Source organism: Micropterus salmoides, unplaced genomic scaffold (assembly GCF_014851395.1).
Source record: "Micropterus salmoides isolate LMB-PRFRI ecotype aquatic unplaced genomic scaffold, ASM1485139v1 Ms_hic_scaffold_5, whole genome shotgun sequence".
Taxonomy (NCBI): Eukaryota; Metazoa; Chordata; class Actinopteri; order Centrarchiformes; family Centrarchidae; genus Micropterus; species Micropterus salmoides.
The window spans coordinates 9,013,717-9,039,560 of record NW_024044237.1 but is presented as its reverse complement, the minus strand read 5'-3'; the positions used below and the strand labels follow the sequence as shown (position 1 = coordinate 9,039,560).

The window sequence follows — 25,844 nt, the reverse complement described above, 5'->3', positions numbered from 1 at the left end:
CCTCATTGCAGCCTGTTTGGATGTTTTGAATTTTAACAGCAAACTGCCTTTATCCGTCCAAATAACACAATGTTTTTCACTCTTGGTAGCACAAATTTGCATCATTACAGTTGTATTGCTGAGGTTATTTTGAGGACATTGTCAAAAACACATTCCCATGATTGTGTTAATGCTGTTTCCACAGGGATTTTTCGGGTATAATAATTATTTTATAATCCAAAAAATCCATATTATACACTATGTGTCACAACACCATGGCTGTTCTGTATGCATGTGGTGAAAAAAAATCTTTTTCGATATTGTGGTTAGGTTGTGGGTTGTAACTTTAGCGGATCAAGCAAATGTAAGGAATGTCAGTGGCCAGAACAGCAGTTGAGAGTTTCCATACATCGTCATCCTATATCAGGCTCTGAGAGATAATAACTGCTACAAATGTTGTGTCCTGTCTGGAATACATGTCTACACAGATATTTAATTAGTGTAAAGTAAAACATGAGCTAACCAAACATTCTTACATGGGTGCAGAGCTATTCTCTGAGACATAACTAAAATGATGTTTTTATTCCTAGAACTGTGTATGAATGTAATGTGTAACAATACTGCATATAACTGCAAACTTGTGACCAGGATCCTAAAATATTAAAGTGATAATTTAGAAGAAAGAATGAGTGTGGTGGCTGACATCTACAATAATTTTTAACTTATCTGGTATTACACTGCTTTACCACTGAAATTGATCAGGTTATACAGCATTTGAGAAAAAACATTTTAAAACAAACTTTAACCATCCCTGCAACTTAGGTGTGAATTTTCACAAACAAACTCTGTTTCTTCTCATTCAGATAGTTTTACATCATCACAACCTGTGATTCCAATACTTTTCTGAAGAGTTTCTAAAACAAGAATCTATAAATGTCTTTAAAAAGTATTTTCGTATGACTAAATTGAAGAATTGAATGAACAACTTCAACAAGGGCTGTCAAGGGTTTTGAGATGTATTTAAAAAATTCTTCATTTTGCAGTAATAAAGCAGCAAAAGTTTCTTTTTTTGAGGAAAGTGAATTGATTTGAGTTGAGAGAAAATGTTAAGCACCAACATTTCAACATTTGTTCATCTGCATCAGTAGCCACGTTTCCATCTAATTGACCCTTCGCTAAGCCACGCCCCCCTTAGTTACTGTCGCTAAGTTCGACAAACTGTCGGACCTGTCAGACTTTTATTACAGCGATGCTACTGTCTATAACTGCACTCCCTGAAGAAATATTGTCTAATTTGTGGAAAAAGCGGTCTCAGAAAGAAGCAGACAGTTTCGCCGTTGCATTGTGCATTTGAAGGTTTTTATTCAGGCTGTCAAACTGACGTGAGACAGAAGCTAAAGCCTAACAGTTAACTTACCGATCACAGAGTAAAAGTGGACCAACGTGTTATTATTGACTATTGAGAAAGAGGACAACGATATTAAGGATCAACAATGTTCCTGTACAGCTGGGTAGGTCTCTGTTCACTATTACAATCATTAAATAGCAGAACAGTAGGGCTTTATTACGTTACATTCAGTAGAAAGTTAGCTAGCGTTAGCTAACTAACATTACATTAGGAGCAATCCACAGCCTACATTTTTCTTGATTTGTTTTATTTTTTGGAAAGAGAATAAATCGTACTTCTCCTTTCAACCTCTCTGGGTAGCTACTGTAATTATTACAAGTGCCCCAGGAGCAGTGTTTGACCATATCTTGGAAAAATACAGCAAAGAAAAAGCTTGAAAACGACGCCTTTTGCATTAGAGTCAATGGAGCGCAGCCATGGAAGTGTCGGACCTCAGTTAGAGCGAGACCTATCCTGCGTTGTGATTGGCCAGGAACAAAATTAGTTTCAACTGGTTATGTTGCTACCAGCCATGCTTCCATGCATTATGGGAAAAACCAAAAAAGCGGAAACAGCTGATCGGGCATGTGAGGTAAATGTTCGCTTGATCAGAACTTATTCGACAAAGGTGTTTTCATCTCCCATTTAGCGCATTAACTCTTTTTCGAAAAAGACAGACTGAAGAAGGACTGCCTCATGTGCGCGTATAAACATTTTTGAAAAATTTAGTAAGTTTTTTTGAATTTTATTTATTTCCATCAACCTTTTCTAATGCAATCTAATCAAAATGCGTATAAACACACTACCGGCACCTTGATGCCGTGACCGTTATAGAAACACAACTGTGCCCTGAACCACAGGACAATGAATTGGTTAGGGGAAGCAAACCCAGACGATGAATGCTGAAGTTGGCATCATGCATCTTTTAAATGTTACAGTGGATGACTCTTGAGCTCTAACTTTTAAATAAATGAATTCTCTCTCATACACACCATAAAAAATTCTGGAATATTCTGTTCTTAGTGTTGTTTCTTTCTTACCCTCTGTCTCCCGCCATCTCTCTGTCTCGCTTTCTATTTAAGTTGCAAAGTCATGTTAATGGGAAGTGTGTGTGTGTGTGTGTGTGTGTGTGTGTGTAGCAACCTCATGGAGCCCCCCTGTCTTTGGAGAACAGAGCCAATTTCACAATGAATTAGGATAGGAGGTGAGTCTCTAACTAGGTCATGGGCCCTTAACGCATGCACAAAAACACACACACTCACACTCACACACACACACACAATACACAGTGTGTGGAATCGAGAAAGAGCAGAAGATAGACAGATGGAACAGGAGGAGGAGAGAGTTAGGCGTATAAGAGAGATGAGTGGAAAAACAACACGACACTGAAAGAAAAGAAAGGGATGGAGAGAAAACAAAGGAGTAAGTGGCAGACAAACAGAGAGAAGGACAGAGAGGGATAGAAAGAGAAGAGACAGGGGGAGGGAAAAGAAAAATTATAGAGCGAGAGGTGGAGAGACGGGCTGTAACAGTGTGTGTGACTGTAAAACAGGGGAAGTGTTGCATTAGGCCAAACATTATTCCAATGAGGTTAAAAATATTTCGCACCATGGCAAATCCCCTCTCGTTCTCTGTCTTCCTCTCACACACAAACGTAAATACACATCTCATCACAGACACCCTCAGCAGTGTTAAATTTAGCCTGAATTCTGTGTACTTTGCTAACACACATTTTACTTTGAAATGGCTCTGAAATATGGATGAGACTTTTTTGGAAAATGGCTACAGATGGGAAGAGACTAAGCAAAAGAGAAAGAAACAGAGAGAGTGGGGGGTGGCAATAATGAAGAACTGGTTGAGAAGAACAGATTAGATGCTGATGTCAACAACAGAAAATCTGGAAAATAACTGGATAACTTGGATTAGCTCATAGCATAGAACTTTCTGGTAAATTTACAGAGTGGGTGAGTGAGTTCAGACTGTTTCAATTTGTGATAAAAAAAAAACGCTACCTAGTAGCTACATGCTATCTCTCGCTCTATCGCTCTCTCTCTCTATCTATCTATCAACCTAAAAAATGCGACGCCGGCGCGTCCATAATGTCTAGGATTCAGTCTTTGCTTTCTACAGCATTCATTGTGTATTTTTGCATTGCATTTTTTTTTTGCATTTCTCTTCGGTGTACCGGGACTTTTCGTATCGGCACTGCTCACAAGCTGCCGGTACTTTTGTCAGCCCTCTCCACAGGAGGAGACTGGAGAGAAGATCGGATGCTTTTTTTTCATCCAAGTGTGTGCATAAAGTTGCTCATTAATGTCACTTTTCCGTTAACTGACCAATCACAGCCTGGGTGGGGCGGGACATTAAACAAAGGTTGACTCATTGACTACATGAATGATTATTGACAAATTAGCACTTAGCATTACCAAATTAGAGACTAATCACCATGTAGACCATTTTTGTTGAATGAGAACATCCTACTATAATAAAACTGCTGGAACTGGAACTATAGTGCAGAGGTGTAAAGAGTACAAATATATTCTACTTAAATAAAAGTACGATTACTTTGATGAACTTAAGTACAAGTAAAAATTACAGGTATAAAAATCTCAATCTCAAGTAAAAGTAAAAAGTAGCTCATTTAAAATTTACTCTGAGTAAAGTTACTTAGTTACTTTTCTAATCTTCTAAAATAACTTATTCATATTGATTTAACATCTTATTTATACGTATTATACTTTATTAAAATGCAGTCTTTTGCGATTTGATATCGAAACAAAGCCATATGCCGCCTTCAATTTTAGTTTGTTTGACAGATACTTTGTCAAATCAGTGGCGAAAAACAATGACATTTTATGAGACGTTTGAGAATGTTTTTGCTCCATTAGGAAACTGTGGCGGAACAGATTAGACTTGAGCGGGCTGCACTGGTCTGGGATAACGGGAAACACTGGACTTTATATGAAGTCATATCCCTATTTACATTCAAACAGGTGATAATTTTAATGGGATATCATAAGCGTTAGCACGATAAATAACTAGTTACCAGCAAGTTGCTAATGCCAACCAACTTTGTCATGCACTGATGTCTTTTTGGTTATTTGGAGCAAAGCATCTTGCCAAGCTATGAAAACTTATTTTTAGCCACCTATGGAAGTAGGCTATTATTTAACTGACCTCTTCATCAGGGGTCCTCAACTACATTTGTTTGACACTGTGGGGGCTAGACTTTATAAAAAAATAATTGCCATATGACTGTAATATTTAATATTTTCAACTTTCATAAAATGAATGTTTTTATTATCTGTCTGAGAAGGTGGAGGTGTGAAGCCTGTCGCCTGCAGCTCACTGTGTCTGCTCCTGACTGTTGCATTACTCACAGCCATATTTCAAACTGGTCCGCTGTCAGAAAACTGTTGAAAATTAAGGTTGTCTTGTTGTGTAGATGCATTTTTGATGAATGAGAGTGCTAATCTTACAAACAGATTGCATTTCCTGTGACTACTTCAAAATTAAAGCCAACTTTTAACTGGCAAAACATGCCAGTTAAATGCTTTTAATGTGAAGCTGCTGCAGCAGGAAATGTTCAGTTTGCATTAGAAGTAACTTAATCCAGCATTTTTTCACAGCTTACACTGCATGATAAAGCCGTGGTTCTCTTGCACTTGAAGCCAGTAACAGATATGATTGAAAATGTAGCAAAGTACAATACTTTAAACAAAGCATACTTAAGTAAAAGTAAAATTACAGATTTAAAAAACTACTTTAAAAAGTATAAGTACACAAAAAAAGGTTTTATTTGTGAATCAGTTGAATTGTTGTATATCAATAAGCTGTTGAAATGTTACAAATAGGCCTACTATAAACAAACTGTAGGCTGAAAAAAGCCAAATATAAATATAAATATAAATATATAAATATATTAGTATTTTACTAACATTACATTTTATATTTATTGTTATAATATTGTGGGCTACTAATACACAAACTTATACTGGTTACTCCTCCAGGTGGAGATAGAGCCTCTGCAGGCCCAGCAGAGGATGTACGTCTTGCAGCTGCAAGAAGTTCAGTCTGCCAAAGACAATGATGGTGCACTTCTACACCGCCATCATTGAGTCCATCCTCACCTCCTCCATCACCATCTGGTACGCTCCTGCCACCACAAGGGACAAGGGCAGGCTGCAGCGTATCATTTGCTCTTCAGAGAAGGGGATTGGTTGTCACCTTCCATCTCTTCAGGCCTGTACACCTCCAGGACTCTGAGGCGAGCAGGAAAGATTGTAGCTGACCCCTCCCATCCCAGACACAAACTGTTTCAGACACTCCCCTCTGGCAGGAGGCTGCGGTCCATCAGGACCAAAACCTCTCGCCACAAGAACAGCTTCTTTCCGATTGCAGCAGGCTTCCTCAACAAGGCCCGGGTCCCCACTGTCACTGACTCTCATGCCCCCCTCCCCAAACAAACACACACACACTCACAAACACACTTACCTTACTATTTATATATTAATATTTCTATTTATGTTCATATGTACTGCAAGCACCAATTTATACCAAGGCAATTTCCTCCTATGTGAAAAGCCAGGAAGCCAGTTCCCTTTGTTCTGTTTTACTAAAATGATTGTACTAATATAAATTGTGTATTGTCATGGTGCCACCAATTACTTAAAGCCCCCCTCCAGCCAGTTTTAACTGCCGTTTTTGGTTAACGTTCTTTCTCTAACAGAGAATGGGGGTGTGGTTAATAGTCGGACTTAATCAATTACCATGACAACCAAAAACTGACCGGCTGGAATGTTCACTAACGATATGCTGTCACTACACTGTAAAGTTTAGTACACTTTACTGTCTGGCAGGAATAGCTATGACTTAAACTAATGCGCGAGTATCAGCTGTTATCAATCATACAGTCAATGGTCCCGTCACGCACTGTACACGATAATTCCCGCTACGTTTTATGGTGTGTTTACTTTATCGCGGGGGTGGGGGGTCTATTACTCTGTTGTACTGTATGTAAAGACGGTAACACTTTCTATGAAGGTCATCACCATAATGACTTATGCATATATTTATAACACGACATAATGCGTCCATAAGACATTATAACAATTGTTATAATCACTTACAAACATGCATTCGGCGCTATAGCAAAGTTCATAACGTACTATGACCTTTTGATTTAATGTTTTATAACTAATAGTAATACCAGTTTATATCAATGTGCGGCAAGAATCCCCGACCATGTTCCATAACACATTATAACCACCGACTCTGCCTCGTTATGAATACACTTTAGTCACCATTTACAATTAGTGATATAAAATGGAATAATAGCTTATAGTAATGTTTAAAGTTATATAGCATGTCTTTGCTTGTTTTAAGTAAAGTGTTAAAATATCTACCCTGTATAATATATTACATCAAGAAAACTCGTTGCCAGGTTGGTGAAAGATCGCTCAAGAGAAGACCTGTTGCCATCATGTAAGAAGAGGCTCAGATGTTGTCACAGACAACATGGCGAGCCTATGGACAGGCCCTAACAGATGCAGTGGATGATTAAAGACAACCACTTCACAAAACGTTACCTATTAAAAGACATTTTAAAGTAATTGAATGGGAATACTGTTTGGGCAGTAGGAATGAGAATCTCTTGGCACCTCACGATTTGATTTGATTAGGGCACGATCCATCTTGATGCATTTTTTTTTTCTGTGTTTTTTCTGGATAATTACTAAGCATTTCGTTTTGCACATTAAAATCCAAAAGAAATATCTCCTCAATTGCTTAAAAGGACTAGTTTACATCCCTGATTTACTTTAGTAGCCTCAGCTCCTCCGTGGTCACCAGCGTCCTTCCTTTAATAACCAGTTGTCAGACTCCTCTGGACACTGAAATATAATTTAAGTTGCACTTTAACTATCAGGATGTACAGTATGTGTACAGGACATCAGTTTAGCTTCAACCTACTGTTCTCCTTCCTCAACAAGTTAGGTAGTAATGACACGCAACTAATTAACATTACTCCGTTACTAATTTAACTTAGCTAACGTTACACTGCAGCCAAAACCGTGCTTTACAGACCGCGGATCTGTTAGCTAGTGCTAACCGAAACAACAGACCTAACAGACACACTGTGACCTACACTGCACATGTCTGCCTGACGGATAACTTACTAAGTAACTTTATATATATATAATAAAAATATATATATAATATTTTCCTCTGCTAACTTTCACCGTCACGTTCTCCCCGTTCTTCTGCTCGCTCTCTCTCTTTCGCTGGCACACACACTCAAATGATGTTGAGATGAAAATGTTATAAATTGATCACAGAGAAACCTATTTATTAGGTTAGAGATTGAGTGGTTCTGTTTCATGTCCACAAGCCCTGGCAAAACTCTGAAAGAAGTACATCATGCACTTTTGACCTGGTGTAAACAGGTGGGTGTCCCAGAAATCAAATTGACATCAAATCTGCATTGCCTTACTTGCTTGTTATGCTTTGAATCCTTGCTAGGTCGCCAGAATACCAAAAGGATGCAGCTCAGAAAGGCCTGTTTGGTCAAACAAAAGGCAGCTTCAACCTGTGCCCTGCTGTTGAAATGAAACCTTTACACTTATAAACTTGACAGTGATTTGAGTTCTGTAAAGAAGTGGTTTTGATAAAAAATTTATTTTACTTATGCTTGGATGTGACATTTACAATCAGTAATGGTCTAAATTGCAAAGAATTTGTGCAAAATCTATGTGATTAGATAACATGGAGATCCCACTTAGATCACAATTTTAGAGTCTAATAAATTCTTACATTTAAATTTATGTCAGTAGATTACTTAAAGGGGGGCCATGTGTAGTTTTCAGTGGCCTCTTCGGGTGAGGACTCAGACTGCAACCACTACGATCCCAAGCATGTGCTCCTGCATGTGCTCAAACTCATGAGCAATCACAAAAAAGGCACAAGAGAAAGCATTAATCCATACTGGTTACATAATGACGCTACATTGATTTCATTTAGCCGACATGATACATTGCCGATGTGCATCTTTCACCAGAGAGGCTCAGCAATGTGAGCACAGCAAATTTTATTGGATGATAACGAAAATGTGAGCTAGACTGAATATTATACATGAGACTGTTGCCACACTTTATAACAGTTAGACCGCTGTCCTGCACCGTTATGTTGCATTATTGTACATTATGTGGGCCACAGCGACTGAGATGGTAAAGAAGCTCTGTACCTGAGTATTGGTAAAACAACAATAAATTTAAATTGAATGTTACAAAGAAGGCAATACCAGATCCATTCTAATATACCTGGCTGCCCTTGCCTTGCATCACTATAGGCTAGTATAAACAAATCATTCCACATTTGCTTTGTACCGTTACATTATTTACTGCAGGCTAAAATTAACACTTTGACATAATAGTGGTACCAGCATTTGCTGGTGAAGTAATGTGGCAAGCCATACAACTATAGTATTTTGCACTGAATAATGTTAGCAACTGGTCGGCATTAGCACAACGTCATAATATATTTCATTCTTTGCAGTAACATGAGTTTACCTTTTCCAGGCATGTGGTTCATTTTTATGTTACAACCTACAAAAATAAACAAACAATAATAAATGATTAATTGATAAGTGATTTCATCAAAAAACTACATAGAACCACTTTCAATTTTTATTAAGATTACATATTGGGTACAGGTTATTTTTTGAACTATGAAATCAAAACATATGGCATGCCTTCAGTATCCTTGTCCATTCCCTAACATGTGCAAACAGATGTCTACACATTTTGATTTTCTCCCTGTATTACACTAAAAGTGAAGAACACTCACACAAACATAGTGTCAGATACATAACAATACTCCTAATTGTGTTTGTGGACAACACACACAATTCCTCTCTCTCTCTCTGTCTGTCTGTGTGTCTCTCTCTCTCTCTCTCTCTCACAAACACACACACAGAGCTGTAGTGCGGTAGGTAGCAGATTGTTCCTGAAGGCAGCTCAGGGCTGATGGAGCTCTTCACTGTGGGACATGACGGATATAAAAACAAGATTAGAGAATTCAGTCTGTCTGTTTCTCATCCTCACCATTTATGTCTTTAGAAAACGTCCCTTGTAAAACAGCTCTTTAGCTTTCTCCAAGAATGGAACATTTGGTAATTTCAGAGAACAGCATTAATTATTTTTGATGATGATGAAAATCGGGGTTGAACTACAGAGCTCAGCCCTGGCTTTACGGATGATATTTGTTTTGATATTCACCCTCCATGTTCATTAAGTTATTCTATTTTGATTTTTCAGTTTAAAAGAACAAAACGTTCCAATTTTTCTTTAAGGTTTTCACTGGCATTTAATTTTGCAGAGTCAAAACATTTTTTAAATTAATTATGTCCCAATAACAAGCAAAATTATCTTCCATGTGCAACATCAATGTTTCATTGCATCTATCTTTTAGTTTCTTTTTTGTTTTTTTTTGACATCCGTTTTATCTATCTTTTGTAGTTTCTCTCTTTCTCCAGGTTAAACGTCAGATATAACGAGACTAAAAGAGTCTACAGTCTACAATGCTAGAGGCTCTGTGAGGCTGTAGGCACAACTTTGAGCTAAGTGCCAACATCAGAGTGCAAACATGCTCACAATGACAATGTGAACATGCTGATGCTAAGCAGGTACAATGTTTACATTATTCACCATCTTAGTTTAGTGTGTGAGCATGCAACATTTGCTAATTTGCGCAAACCAAAGAAATGGGCTAATTTTAACTTAATATGATGATGGTGCTAGATGAAAATCAGATGATCAACAAAGTTATGAGAAATAATCCTGAGTGGTCCAGAAGTCACTCAGTGGCATATGCAAAAAAAAAAAAGTGTTTAGATGCATTCTCATCGGCATTAAATAAAAAGTTAATAAAAGATTAATAAAAAGTTCATAACAAAAGAAAATGTTCATCCTGGGATGGACGAGGGGAGTATGAATGGGTGTGCAAAATATTATGGAATCCATCCAATAGTTGTCTCGTTATTTCAGTCTGGACCAAAGTGGACTGAATGACCGGCCGACATTGCCTTCTGTAGAGCCTCACTGCTAGTGTGTCCAGGTTTCGTACTATGTCTCTTCCTTTGTCACATCTTTGGTACTTCCTGGAATTTGAATGTAACCAAATAATCTAAGCTAACAGCTCCACTTGCTAGCTTTTAGTAGCTTTCAACTTCATCTCACATCAAACACACACAACAAATGGACCTATCTCAGGTATCATCGTGTGACCTTAGTGTGGCTCTTTGCTCAGCTTAAAAAAGAGGTCAAATATGAAATGTAAAACTTCAAGAGACAGATTTCTTTCATTAACTCTGTCTTTCATTAACTTTGTCTGCCTTTACTGTGCGTATTTCACTCAATTGTCTTGTTCTTTCCTGTTATTTTCTCATCGTCCTGCTTTTCTAAATCCCAATTCTCTTTGATGGTTTTTGTTCCTCTCTTTTCCTCCACACATTCTCCTCCACTGACCCTGAGTTATCCCTGCTCTGACCTGATCTGATCTACCCAGCGGACCATGTATATGCTTCATTTATTTGTGTGTGTATGCATTTACATAAGTATTTGTGTGTGTCTCGCTGTGTGATCTATTCTAGGGCCATTCCCCCCCAGGCTACAGCTGTAATGCTATATGACTCTGTACTCTGTGATCACCAGACAGATCACACAGCATTACTTATAACTGCATGTTAATTCACACACACACACATACACACACTCATACACACAAAGAGGCAGAACCATTCAAAGACCACACAACAATAGACAGAAACATAGTGTCATAGAACAATTACATATAATATTAATAATAGTTATTAGAAGCTTGTTTTAGACTGGTTGAGGGGAGTAAGGTTTCATAAAGCTAGCAAAGCAAGACTTTTCTCATGTAATGTTCTTCTGTAATTTGTTGCAGAGGAATAATGGCCAATGTTGTCAGTGGTTGTTGGTCAGATTTTAACTTTGCAAAGATTAGCATTATTCTAATTAATTACTGAAACATGCATAAACATTTTAGTGTGCTGTAATTGTTTTGTTTTTACCAAAGCCTACACAGTGTTGCATTATGTACTGTTTGTAGCCTTAGGGTATGTTCTAGAAATTTGGAGGAGTGTGTTACCTTTTACCCGCTGACTGTATGACCAATAATTGAACACCATTTCCATCACATTGCTTTTGTTTACACTTTCTGGACCGTTTGAGTTTTTGCCTTTGTGAACGCAAACTGGACCAGCTGGAAATTTAAACAATGTATCATTCAGGTGCTGGTTCGATTCAGGAAACGGACCTTTAGGTGTCAACCCACCCTCAGTGTTGCCAGGAAAGCAAGTTTCTTCAAGTCTATTTAAAGTGTTTTGTTTATTTTAGAGTTTGTCAGCCCTAAAAGTGTTTAGACAGCCTATTTTCACCTACAGGAGTTTCTGGCTGCCACATAAGTTTAAATGAGTCAACCGTCACCATCTTTAGTGCAGAAACAGACTTGGAGTATCATTATGCAGAGCAATCCTCATTTTATAATCTAGGGTCATCTAAGGGCAAATACAGTACATATGCAAAGTGTACATTTAGCTTGGAGCAGGAGTTTTCAATGCATGCTAACATTTGCTAGCACTCATTGATGCACTTCTTCAGCTGCTGTAAACATAGGGATTTTAATTTGGGTGAAATGTTAGCTACTGTATATGATGGTGTGTGTTAGCTTAATTCCGTCATAAGAACAACAGTTGTCAATGTCTGCACATGCTAATTGTATGATAATGATAATTGTGGTTTTTGTTGTTACACAACTGATGGAGCTACTCATGCAAGAACTGCAGCACATTCTCAAACAATCCAGATTTGGCCACGCTTCTGTCTGTCTTTATTACTACATTTGCAAGAAATTAACCTCTACTTCTAAGTCTACTTTAATTTTGGCAAATTAAATCAAGTGTTAAGTCTTCAATAGCCCAGGAGAAGCAAGTACAATGAGCCAAAGTGAGCCTTCATGTTAAAGTGTATAAAGGACATCCCAGGGATAAGAATTGACAGCATGAGCAGTGTTGTAAACCAAGGGATCACCCCAGCTTTACAAAGTGTACACTTCCCTCGGGTGCAGCAGGTAATTAAAAGCTGTAAATGTTTAAAAGGTAAGAGTAGAAAGCTTTGAATGAAGTACGAGTGTGACATTTATTACACAGGGTTTTCCTCAATCTCAAAGGCAACTTTGGGTCTATTTCCAGCACTTCTATTCAGCTAAGTGTATTTTTTCTGGAATCAACATCATAGCCAGCAGCAGATCTGCAGGCTCTGCCTGTGTCTTTACTTTAATCTCCATTTAATGCTGAAAGCACAGTGATAAAAACCTTCTGCCAAGAGACACAGACCTAACTACAGGATCAAGGACAGAAATGTTTAGCCAAGGCCTGGCACACACTGACAGATGTCTTAGGGGCTGATTTTTCGGAAAAATAATTTACAGTGTAAGCGTGGTGACAGAAATACTGAACTGAAGTTGAAGAAATCTCCGTTTACACCATGTGAGATCGATGTATCCTTTATGACACCAAGTAACCTACCATGACATAGTAAATCTCACACAAATCTGTCAGTTTTCTTTTGCAGCTAGTCAGATGTCAAACATGCACACATACACACACACACACACACACACACACACACACAAAGATGTCATGAGCACTAGCCTGAAATGGCCTGGGAATTGGCCCTAAGCTCTGTGTGTCTATGTGTAGAAGCAGAGAGAAAAGAGGCAGACAGAAAAGTCAAAGGTCTAAATGTGGACAAATATAGAGAGGAAGTGGGAGATAGGCTAAATGAGGAAAGAAAGTCATAAGAGTCAGAGAGATATTCTGGCTTCCTAAACAGAACAAGATAAATTGGCCTCACAGCGGTTGCGTGTGCAGCATCCAGCTGACACACACACATAAACACACTTGGTTCATTCATGTCTATATTACGTTGCACTGAGTTAGCCCAAACAACATAGGGATATAATGGAAGGTAAGGTCTGAGATTAGTCGCCTTTTTAATTCATAGTGTAAAGTAAGTAACAATCAAACTGATGTGGGGTTTTTTCAGTATGGTCTCATTATATTGGTAGTGGTTTGCCTATTGCCACTAATTTACTGTGCTACATAAATTCAGACTGATGACATAATACAATATTTGAAAATATTTGCATATTTTGTTTTCCCTTGGAGCATGAGATGTACCCACATCCTGTCTTTAGAAATCAGTTTCTCTTGTCTATCCTCCACAACATTATTCCCTTCCTGGCTTAAGGTACCAAAATGTGTTGTTTTTTGTCACCTTGGCCTATGCACCATTTGATATGTAATGTAAAATCTGTATTGAAGAAATGAGGGGACTGAATGCCATATATATAAGTGTCGTGTTGAACTTATTCCCACAAGTTATAATATACCGTATTCCAGGGGTTAACATACATAGATTTACTTACTTCCTCTGCTAAAATAATTCAAACCCTCTGAGAAAGAAGACTAAAAGAGCATTGGATTTGTTTCCCTTTACATCTTATTTTCTTTTCATTGTCCTGCATGTTTTTTTAAATATATGTTCCATTGGGATTTTGGACAAGAAGAGAATACACATTTCAACTTCACATGTTCTAATACTTATTCCACCCTTTGAGCTCTTGCTGTCTTCAATAAAGCACAGTAAAGCTGTGCATGAAGGAGAAAAAGAATCAAATCTGATGACAGTCTTACACACTGCTTTAAGTACAATCTAAGAGATGTTCCAATGTGACAACTCAACACGGGAGCCAGCAGAAACTATTTCCTTAACAGTACTGACACAATAAATTCATGGTGAGAAAATGTATAATGGCTGTGATTTCCCATGTTATCTCCCTCCACAGGAGAGTAGATGAAGGGAACTGAGGAAATGTAGTTCTGAATAATTCCTTGACAAATGAAGCAATGGCTCCTCTACTAAGAGGTTGCTGTAGCACAAAGTGCAAGATGAAAAAGACCCTGACTTTGGTTCTGGGATTCAAAATGTAAAAGATATGGAACAATAAATGCAAGACAGCATACCCTAAAGAGTATTGTTCAAGGCGTATCCACTTTCACTCTATGCTGCTTATCATGGCACATCACATTATGTCAGACTAGAAAATCACTCAGTGTGTGTGTGTGTGTGTGTGTGTGTGTGTGTGTGTGAGGGCCAGCACTGCCAAACAATCTCTGAATGTGTGACTCAAAGGCATGGTGCGTGTTAAAGTGTGTGTGTGTCATAGAAAACAGGCACAGTATGTTGTCATTGCTTGGAGACACCAACATGCATATTGCACATGGCACAACAACAAAACACAAGCAGGAAAGTGCACACAATCAAAGAGACTGCAGCCCTCCCCCAGCAGAGTTCAGATGTTACTGCCGAGTCAAAGTTAAGTCAAAAGCCACTGACGCTTGAAACTATGCATGTCTAATCTGGGAATAAGACAAATACAAATACACGTTTATAGGAATGTAAACGCACATAGTTTAAGGGAAGATTTGTATTGTGCATTCAAGGAAACTTTAAAAGTGCTGTGGTAATGATGAATGATGATGAACGCTGAGTCTAGGCATCTGTCAAAATAATGGATGCTTTGGAGTCACTGAGACATATATTACCCATAAAAAGCAGAATACATATTCCTGGTTGCATGGTTTAAAAATGCACTGTTTCTTTGATGACGCTCAGTTTGCAAAAAAACACTCTGAGAGGTATGATGCACATAGAATGAATCAATTCTGCAAAATCAAAACAGTTGTACTGTTTGCATATACGATCTATGTGTGCCTGACCCAATGTACACCAAGTGCCTTTTCAATTTACATGTTTGTACTATCAAAATGTAGTTGACAGACCCCATCCTATCCTATCTGTTTTGCCCAAACACATTTCATTCCTACCCCAGCCCATCATAACCTGTCATATAGAACAAAGAAAAATATCCTCAATTGCTATAATGCCTCTCCTTCCCATTTCACTTGGGTCACAGGGCTCTATTGTAGGTCCACTACTGTTGCAGTCATCTGTTTTATTGCTAACTCTCGTGGACACCATTTGCAAATATAACATTCAATATGAATTTTCATTTGTATGCAGGTGACACATGGGGAAAATCACAATCTTGAAATTCTCATTAACTGCCTTGAGCAGGTGAAGGGCTGGATGTCTAAATGATAATCAGAGGTCATAATAGTCTGTCCCCACAACTCCAGTCAGTGCTACTGTAATAACCTTGGCATTCTGTCAATAAATGTTACCTGGAAGCTACCTTTTTGACTCTGATCTCAGTTTTGATGCTCAAGTCAACAAGGCTGGGCAACTTCCTCTTCTTAAAAACACTCCAAAGTGAGATATTTTCTATCCTTATTATATTGTGACCACTATCTTAGTTTCATCTTGTTCAGACAATTGTACCTCAGTTTATTCATGTTTAAGCCAGAGATCTCTCTCTTGATTGCAGTTAGTCTAGAATGTGGCAGCTAAGACCTTAACAAATTCACTGAAGTGTGACCACATCTCCCATATTTTGGCCTTCCTTCACTTGCTACCAGATCATTTAGGAATTCTGTGAACTCCTGACCCCTTACAAACGGGACCACAGCCTGAGAGTCAGGTTGGTAACTAGATGTGACAGAGGCTTTGCCACTGATTTAATCATCATAATCAGTCCCATTTTTGTCCAATCCTGTTCTTCCCTATTGTGCTCATGCCCATTCAATGCTTTCTAGCTTCATTGTAGAGTATTCTGTGCTGTCCCAACTTATTCAATCCCATCCCATCCTATCCTATCATTCCCATCCCATTTTTCATCCAGATCTGAACAGGTGGACACCATACATTCTTTCCTGTATTAGGAATTCATGGTCTTCTCATACAGCAATCATATGCCTACGTTTTCTTTTCTATGTCCTATAATCATAATAATAATAACATTTCTCAAACCACCACACACAAATTCATGACATATTTTTTTCTTAATGGGGCCATCCATCCATCCATCCATCCATCCATCCATCCATGCACCATGTCCTACCTGTCACTTTGAGTTGTGTGGTCCGCCGCACGAGTCTGGATCCATACTGTAACTCACACGTGTAATTTCCCCCGTCGCCCTCCTCTACCTCAGGAATCCAGACATGTGTAGTGTTAACTGTGATGGAGCTTCTCCATTCGACCCGCTCACACTCCTGACAGGAGACACAGACTCGTCAAGTTACAATACAACAGTCTACAGAAGACAGTTACTCAACCTTTTGTCTGTGTCTTACCTTATACCAGGTCATCTGCGGTTGCTTGTATGGAGCCATATAGTCTTCTATATCAGGGCAGGTGATCATTTTGCTATGGGTTATCTCAGCCTTTTCCAGGTGGCGGATATTGCTGCTGAAGCATTTCCCCTCATCACTCTCGTCCACAGTCATCGACATGGACACTTTCATGCAGTATGTCGAGTTCCTGAACAGATTGCAAACACAACATTGGGAAAATGTTTTTATCATGTTCTTCTTCTGACATTAGCAGTGAAAAAAAAAGAGAAATCACCAATAAAATCTCAAGTTCCAGTTGTGGAGTTGTATGTGTGAGCTACTCAACATCACAAAAATAATATGTATAAGCAGTTTGCATTTCTAAGTCAAGTCAAGCACCCCAAAATGAATTTGAATGGTTTTGTTTTGAGGACAAGACTTAATGACAACAGTAACATGAGTCATCCCTCCATTTCTCCAACACTGGACCTCTGTGTGAAAAAGTGTAAAAGCTGTTTTCATGGTTAAAGTATTGGGTAGACCGTTTGGCAATGTTGTGGGTATTTGGTAAAATTATAGGCCCTCTGACATCTCAGTTTCTTTGACAACATTGAAGAATTGGCGCCCAGAAGAAATTACAGGTTGTACAACCTCTAACACACAAACAAAACATCATTTCATAGCAAATGAAAGTATGTGAAGGCACAATTTTAGGAAGTGGATTCCTTTTATATTGCATGTAACTTATTTTGTCTATAAAGGCTGGTGTAAAGGTTTTCATTGAGATTTTAAAACGTCAGGATTTGACCATCATGACAAAGAGTAAAAGTTAGTCAACTTACATGGCAATTGAAGCTTAGCACAGAGAGGAGGGTCTTAACCATGCTATTTAATATCAAACAGCAGTGTTGAAACTGAGCTGGAAACCCGCAGCACGGCAGAGCAACAGAGTGTGCAGTGCACAGCATGTCGGCCTGTTGTCTGTCTGAACCATTTTATCTCCATAGGCCTTTTTCCACACCTGAGTGATGTTACCATGGCATGCCATAGTAGGAAAAACACAGTTGTCACACGATTGGCTCTGGTCTATTCATATTCCCAAGCAAGCCACGACAGACATCATCAATTGCATTATTTACATCTGTGCTGAAAAAGGTCTTGTTGGCTCAAACTTTTATGGCTAAAGAGATCATCTGGTATTAAAAGTAGTGAATCTGTATGTTTCTGCTTTAGAGCCCATCATTTTCTACTTTTTAATGCTAATTACCTCCCATAGTCTGCAAACGTAAGCCTTTGACAGCAAAATCTAGCAGAGCCACTGTTAACTATAATGCTAAAGCTATTGCTAATTATGCACTACATGTTGACAAAATGTTTGAAAGTGTTTACAGAACAGTTAGTAGCTACATTTTGCTTGCTAAATGAAAAGCTGTATCTTAGTTTTTTGTTAACAATGGGTTAACTATGTGACTATGTGTAATATGAAATAGGCAAACGCACAGAGAATTATCACCTGACTCTGAAGTTCCTATTAGCTCTACAGAGCCTTTTATTCACTTTAAGTTATTTGCTGTGAGTTTACAGAGCACAACTTTACGGTGTTTAGGATCACTCTACCTGGCCTCATTAACCTTTTTTTTCTAGTCATAGCAGGCAGCTGTTTTTTAGTGAACAAACTCTGTACCATTACATTTACTCATTTGGCAGACGCTTTTATCCAAAGTGACTTACATTTGAGGAACAGCATACAAGCATCAATACAGCATGAGATCTACAACTGGCAATACATACTAGTAAGGGTAAGAATAAATAAGAGCTAATAGCACGTATGGCATCAATGGGGCAAATACCTAGGGAAGGAAGTAAGAGTTAACAAAAAACGTGCAATCAATACAAGAGAAATGTAAGGGGATAGAAGAAGATGAGCACAGGAAGTACATGTTATAAGAGAAAGTGTTCTCGGAGGAGATGAGTTTTGGACCAACTGAAAGCCACCTGCCCAGGACGAAACAGGTTAGCAACTATAGCTAGCTGGTGAATATAGTGGATCATCAAGAGCTAGCTATTTCACTCAAAACTTATTGGGGACCATAACAGAGCTAAAATGAGTGATATTATACTTGAATCCATCAGATACCCAGAGACACAACTCCAAATATATGTCGCTTCATGTCTGTCCAAGGTGTAAGCTGTTTGCAAATGTGTTCACTGTAATACCTGTATGACAGTTTATTTTTACTTAAATAAATAATACAATTGTGTTATTTATGGGACAGATACAGTGTTTCTTGGCCCAGCCCTTATGCCTACTTATTCTGAAAGGTTTACTCCTGCCTTGTCTTTGATACTTGATACAATTAAAGTGCAGCTCTTAATTGGATTATGTGTGCAATACCAGAGCTGAAGCAATAATTGATAAGACAGGTAGACTCAAGGACTGTATTGAGAAAATGTCAGTTGTTCTTTTTATTTGTGCTATGTTAGAGGTTAGAGCACGCTACATCCTGCTGTTATGATGTTACATGTGTGAGAGTATGTCCTTGAGCCAAATCACCAAATGAGATAGCAGGAACAAACTTTGAAGTGTGTTCTAATGTGTATGATGCAATGTGTTAGTAAAATTAAAATTAAAATCTGCCCAGAGTGATTGTAATCTTTTGTTTGTCGTATGTGTGTGTGTAGACCTTGCTGTGTGTGTTCTCCCAAGTTCACCTCCAGACACAAAAGACAACATTGATCTCTCTTTCTGTCTCACTCACACATACACACACACACACACACACACAGGACTCACCCATTGTCCCCTAACCACAACCTCTCATCTAAGTGGATCTAAACCACTTATTCCATCAATGCTCTGTGTGTGTGTCTTACAGGGGACACAGGAATTTTTTAAGTCAGTGACCTAACCAAGACCACTGAGCATTGACCTGGAGGCCTGGAAAGCCTTTTATCCATCAGTTTCTCTCAGCGTCATCAATCCATCTCCAGCCTACAGCATCTTGTTTTCTCCTCCAGTGATTCAGTTACCTTTTCTTGTATGCTCCTGTGGCTCTTTCTCCTCTCTCTCTCTGTCTCTCTCTCTCACACACACACACACACACACACACACACACACACACATCATCCAGCTTTTTATGAGCCCTTCACATTTATTTGGCTTTTTTTTGTTTCACATCACCCCCACCCCACCTTTTGCTGACAAAAACTTTTAGCAACTCAAGCTATACCCAGACAGTAAATGGTATCTTAATGAGCAAGTCAGTGAACACAGGACTCAAAGCCAAAATATGGCAAGCCTGAGTCTATCAAGAATGTTTACAAGAACTTACTGTCTCCACAGATTAGCGTACAACTCATGGATAGTAATAGATTCCAATATGACCTAGCATCAGAGAATAAACTACACAAAATACATTTGTTGTTCTAGGTTAAGGCCAGCTAAAGATGACCTAATAGGGAAACCTACAGGCGCTAGGGGGAAGACCGAAACATAAAAAGGGATCTAAAGACGTTATCCTTCAGATTTGGTGCTGGCATTCGATGTGTTCACATGTTGCGTGCTGGCAGTGTATCTCCTCGGCCGATTGTTAAGTCTTCATCAGACTCGGAAACTTCTTCACACTTGACCCTGGCTCACAATATTTCTTCAACAGTAGATAGCCTAATACACTTTATTCTGTGCATTGATACCTATATATGATGCATGTGGATCTTGAATCACGTGGTAGACTTCAAGTACTATCAACACTGGTGTGTGATGAAATATCTGATTTCCTCCCTCGCAGAGGCTCAAACACAAACACACACATCCAAGAGCTGAAAGGGATTTTATGTTTAAACATTCTTTTATCTGGTTGCTTTGATGATATTGTTCTGTAAATTAATGCCAATAACGCACACGGAACTGAGATGAACTGAAAGGGCCTTTCTCTTATTTTTGTCTCTATTGTGGCACTGCACATTTTCCTCTCTTTTTCACTGTTGAATCAGTTTTTGCCATGGCATCACCCACTCTGCCTGTCCAACCCAGAAACCAGAAGCCTAACACTAAATTGTAAAAACAGCATCTATGTAAAGAAGAGTGTGTTATGCATATCTTACTATAAACATGACGACTTAATTAGACTGCAATGCAAACGCTGTGTCAGAAGCATTTAGCGCATGCTGTGCACCTCTTACAGATGCAAATAGTGTGTCTGTGTGTGGGTGTGTATTCAAATCTGACTCTGTGTGGAATGCATTTAAATTCTTCAGTTAACGGCCCTGAAGTAAAAGACACTAGAGTATTTAATGTGCCATGCACTAGAGCTGCACATTTGTTGCTACGCCTTAACCTTAATTAATGAAGTTATCTTGATGTTGATATTCAGCGGATGGTCATTTCCCCCACTGTCAATTACTTGTGAGGCACACAAGTAAAACCCAACCCTGAATATATATGGGATTATTTGAGAGAGAGAAGCAGTCACTAAAAATGAATATCCAATAGGTTCAAGCTAACCATAGCCTGATTATATTTCTCCCACACCTAATAACAATAATGTTGATGGCCTTTGTTTGTGAGACTCAAGGAAATATAGGAAATCTCTAATTAGAGCAGAAGCAGACGGGGCAGAATGAAAGACAGAGGTTGTACCAAAAAGTACTGCATCCCAAACATCACCAGGATGTGTCAAACATCAAAGCATTTCTATTGTATTGAGGTTGGTTTCCGTTAATTGGCTTCTTCCCAGAAGAACTTTGGTCAACTTTGAAAATCAAAGACTGTTTGAAATTCTCCTTGTGAACATATGTATTTTCAGCACTCCTCCCTGATCTGCCTCTGTGTGATTTGCAGCAGACTATTACGACTAACAAAACAGTCGTAATAGTCCTGATGTACATCTCCAACCACTTTATCTATCCCAGATACTTCAAGAAAAAGTTGTTTGACATTTTGGGAAATGTACCTTTCTGCTTACTGGCCAAGAGTTAGATGAGAGGATACCACTTTCATGACTATATTGTCATGCCCAGCTCTAGCACTTAAGATCATTTTAATGCAATCAGCTGAATTTAATAGGAAAAACAGACAACTGTGGAAACTGGACTACAATTTGCGCTTCGTGCGAGTCTGTAGTATAACAGACGTTACCAGCGGGATTAATAAATAAATAATAGAAGCCTGGACAGAGACTTCATTGTTCATTACATGGTCAACACTTTCTCTCAGACACAGCAGCCCACTACTTGCCCCAGATGTGTGTGATACTGCAACAAAGTTTAAGTTTTAAAAGCCTGAAATAAACCAACAAAGACTACTGCTCAAGGAGAGAGCGCAAATCCGCCCTTTATGGTATCATATTAATTATTAATCATGTCGTAATGAAATTCATGCGGTGTGCAGCATAGTTCGTTTGGAAAACATACTATGTGTGTTTATCTTATTAATATAATGTACATTTGTGATTAAAAATAATGTTGTGATTGTAAATAATACCTTTACTTTATTTACTGTACACACACAGATTTCACAGTTAGAAATGGAGTTGGCAGCAGTGACTGATTTGCATTATCCAGAACATTTTAAAAAGTCTGAATGCATGGGTCTTGGCATGTTCCATCAAAATATCTACCACTATCAATATTTGTACATCTAAATCAAGCAAATTAGGATATGCCAACAGTGGCTGTGGAGTAGTATCTTTATGTGGATAACTGTTTAAATAACCGTGTGTGTTAAATATCTCACTGCTCCAAAACAGCTAATTCAAACTATCAACTCGTTATGAATCCTGAAGCTGCTTCAGTCAGCTGTGTTGAAGCAAGAATAGATTAAATCATGCAGGACTGGGGGTAACTTTCTTAAGAAAAGGGTTTGGAAACACTGTCATACAGCCAGCAAAGTCTTTGCACACTGTTTAATGTTAAGTGTGAACAGCTACACCGAACGGTCTAAACAATATAGATCTTTATTTTATCTTCTTTTGGACAAATAACTAACCTGAGCGTGGTCAACATGCTAAGACAAATGCAAACCTATGCCCTTGCTGCAACATGCTTTACAAAAAACACACACAGTAACGTTAGCTTCATACAGTCTATGATTAACGTTAACTTATGTTATCAAAAGGGGAAAAAAAGGTAATCCTGCTGCTTCAGGAGCTAACGCCAGCCACCGTTGGCGTAGCCTAACGTGACCTATGTAGAATGACAAATAACCTAACTTACACACGAGTAACATTCTGTAATTTGTGTGATTTAGATGTACAATATTGACAGCCGTAGCTATTGACGGTGAACATATACCCAGAGCAATGCACTCAGACTTTACTCAATGGTTTGGATAATGCTAACCATACCTACCGCTGTCGCGATGTGTAGAGTAGCGAAACAACCGGGAATGCATCACGTTACGTCCTGTGGGGACATAAAAAACTGACCGGCCTGACAGCGGAGGTTGCCTGAAAGTGGAGGTCTGCAGCTGGACCCCTCTCAAATAAACTTTCGTCGCTCGTGCCTTCAGGAGTCATACTCAGTGTTTTCATTCCTTCCGTGTGGCAGCTCTGATATATATCCTAAAATAGGGCTACCAAGCAGTGGCTATACAGCCAACCAGTTAGCTGTAAGCTACATTGAAACAGCTAGCAGCTCAATCCAAAGGTAAAACAAGCTGCCCTCCAGGAACTCTAATGCTGATTAATGAACACATCATACCCGTTTTGTTTAATTCAAGTTGGGATTTTATGGGGGTTGTCTGCCAGTAGCTGCGATTTCCTGATATCAACTTATGGGGACAAAATAATAAATAATTAGGAAGTTGCTACAGCACGCAAAGCCAGTCTAGCCCGTTTTTATGCTAAGCTAACCAGCTACTGGCTGTAGCCTTATATTTAGTGTAAAAGCATGAGAGCGATGACAATCTTCTCATCTAACTCTAAGCAAGAAAGCAAATAAGTGTTTTTCCGAAAATGTCAATTATTGCTACAATCTCATAAGCTTTATGCTTTTATGGTGGATCTCATTGAGAAAGACTATTAGATAGTAAGCGGGTGAATGAGAAATTAATGTACACATAATATATTAAGATGACAAGGTAGACATACTGCAAAGAACTTTGGTTAAACCTCCACTATTTTCATCAACTTGCTAGGAGTTGGTCCTTGTGGTAAAATTCTAAGAAAAGTCTTACCATTATGTTTTCTACACATTTCCACACAAAAATGATAATTCCCCTGAAGATAAAAGCTGTTAATGGAAATCTCAGCCTTTCAGACAGCTGCTAATGTGAATATCTGTCAAGAGGAAGGAGGAGGACATTTATGTGGCACAGGACCTTATTAAGTAGACAAGTAAATGGCTGCAAGAAACAGAAACATGAGCAAAGATCTTGAAATGCTGAATAACAGAGTTAATATAGAGCTACAGATCAGATCACACAGGGAATGTTTTTATGGTTCATCTTGATCTTATTAGAGATGTGTTTGCATTTCATAGCCTTAGGTTGTTTCATTCTCATGAGACGTGTGCACTTTGCAGGCCAACAAAGCAGCGTTATCAGCACTGGTGTTTACTGGGATCAATTACGGGACACAAGTCTGTGTTACTGGCAGTGTAATCTGTTTTCAACAACCCTATTTAGTGTACCTAGGATTCCCACTATCAGTAGGAAATAAAGTCTTACTGTATAATTAAGAGATAAATTGTGATAATAAGACTACTGCATCCACACAAAAAAGGTCAGCCTGTGAGGATTGCAGAAATATTAAACGGTCCGTTCGCTCAATTAGGAAGGACAAACGGGCTGCTTTTTTTTAAAGAGCCTTGATATCACAAAAGGTGACATAGCCAGTGGTTTTAGTATGAACTGTGCAGTATTGCATTTAGCAAAAATGTAGTATTATTTATGAATAGTTTAACATATTCAGAAATACGCTTATTCATTTTCTTGACGAGGATGAGATGACCACTCTTTTGTAGAAATAGGGTAAATATTAAAGTTAGCTTACCATAAAGACTGGAAATGAGCAGAAACAGCTAGTGGGGCTCCTTTAAATCCCATTAATTAAGAGGTCATATCTCATTATTTTATACTGGGGTTTCTTTCAAATGTGCTGGAAAAAGTTGTTTTTAAACAGTTACAAGTCTTTCTACAACAGAACACGAAGCTCAGTGTTTGAAAAATTTCAATCTGGTTTTAGATCGCGTCACAGCACTGAGTCAGCACTGCTAAGAGTTCACAATGACATTGCCTTGTCTGTAGATGCTGGGGATCCTACTGTATTAGTGCTTTTGGACCTGACAGCAGCTTTTGATACAGTGGATCATGCAGTACGTCTTGCATGCCTTGAGCATTTTGTAGGCATTAAAGGCTCTGCACTTAAATGGTTTACCTTCTATTTGACAAATAGGAGTTTCGCTTGCGTGACTACTCCTCATCATCTGCTCCTCTTTATATATGTTGCTGTTAGGGACTATAATAGACAAGCACAAGCTGTCATTTCATTGTTATGCAGATGACCTGCAAATCTATCTGCCTATGAAACCTAATGACAGTGTTGCACTGAACTGCCTGCTTAATGGCATTAATGATATTAAGTTGGGGCTCTCTCAGAACTTTCTTAATCTGAATGAAGATAAAACTGAGTATTATATGAGTATGTATTATCTTCAGTACTAAATGCATGTCAAACCATCCAAAGTCTGGGAGCTTTGATTTCATGCGCCAAGCAAACAAAATTGGTGTGACATTCAGTTGCAGCATGAAATTTGACAAGCAGATTAGCAATGTTGTCTGAACGAGCTTCTTCCAACTTCGTCTCCTGGCTAAAGGAAAGCCTTTTCTTAATAGGCACGATCTAGAAGGCTATTCACGCCTTTATTAGTTCAAGGCTAGATTATTGCAATGCTCTTTATGTCGGTCTAAGTCAAACATCCATATCGCGTCTTCAAATTGTGCAAATGTTACTGATCGCTTTTTAACAAATACATTTAGAAGTGCACACATCACTCTTGTTCTATTTACACTACACTGGCTTCCGGTGCATTTTAGAATTGATTTCAGGATTTTATTGTTTGTTTTCAAAGCCCCTGAGTATTTGTCCGAGCTTTTAACTTTGGGTGGGCAAAATTGGCTGTTGCGGCTGTTGTCTTCGGATCAATGGACTTTAGAAGTCCCAA

The 25,844-nt window shown here is 38.6% G+C and overlaps 1 protein-coding gene across 3 annotated transcripts in view; it reads right to left on the bottom strand.

Moving 5' to 3' along the window:
- il1rapl2 (interleukin 1 receptor accessory protein-like 2) overlaps positions 1 to 25,844 on the bottom strand; it is a 451,036-nt gene that overhangs the window by 141,778 nt on the left and 283,414 nt on the right. For all 3 annotated transcript variants that reach the window (XM_038699673.1, XM_038699671.1, XM_038699672.1), the window contains exons 5-6: positions 16,704 to 16,890; positions 16,469 to 16,622 (exon numbers count right to left, since the gene is read on the bottom strand). In XM_038699673.1, the coding sequence (XP_038555601.1) occupies positions 16,469 to 16,622; positions 16,704 to 16,890 (341 nt within the window). The remainder of the gene's footprint in view (positions 1 to 16,468; positions 16,623 to 16,703; positions 16,891 to 25,844) is intronic.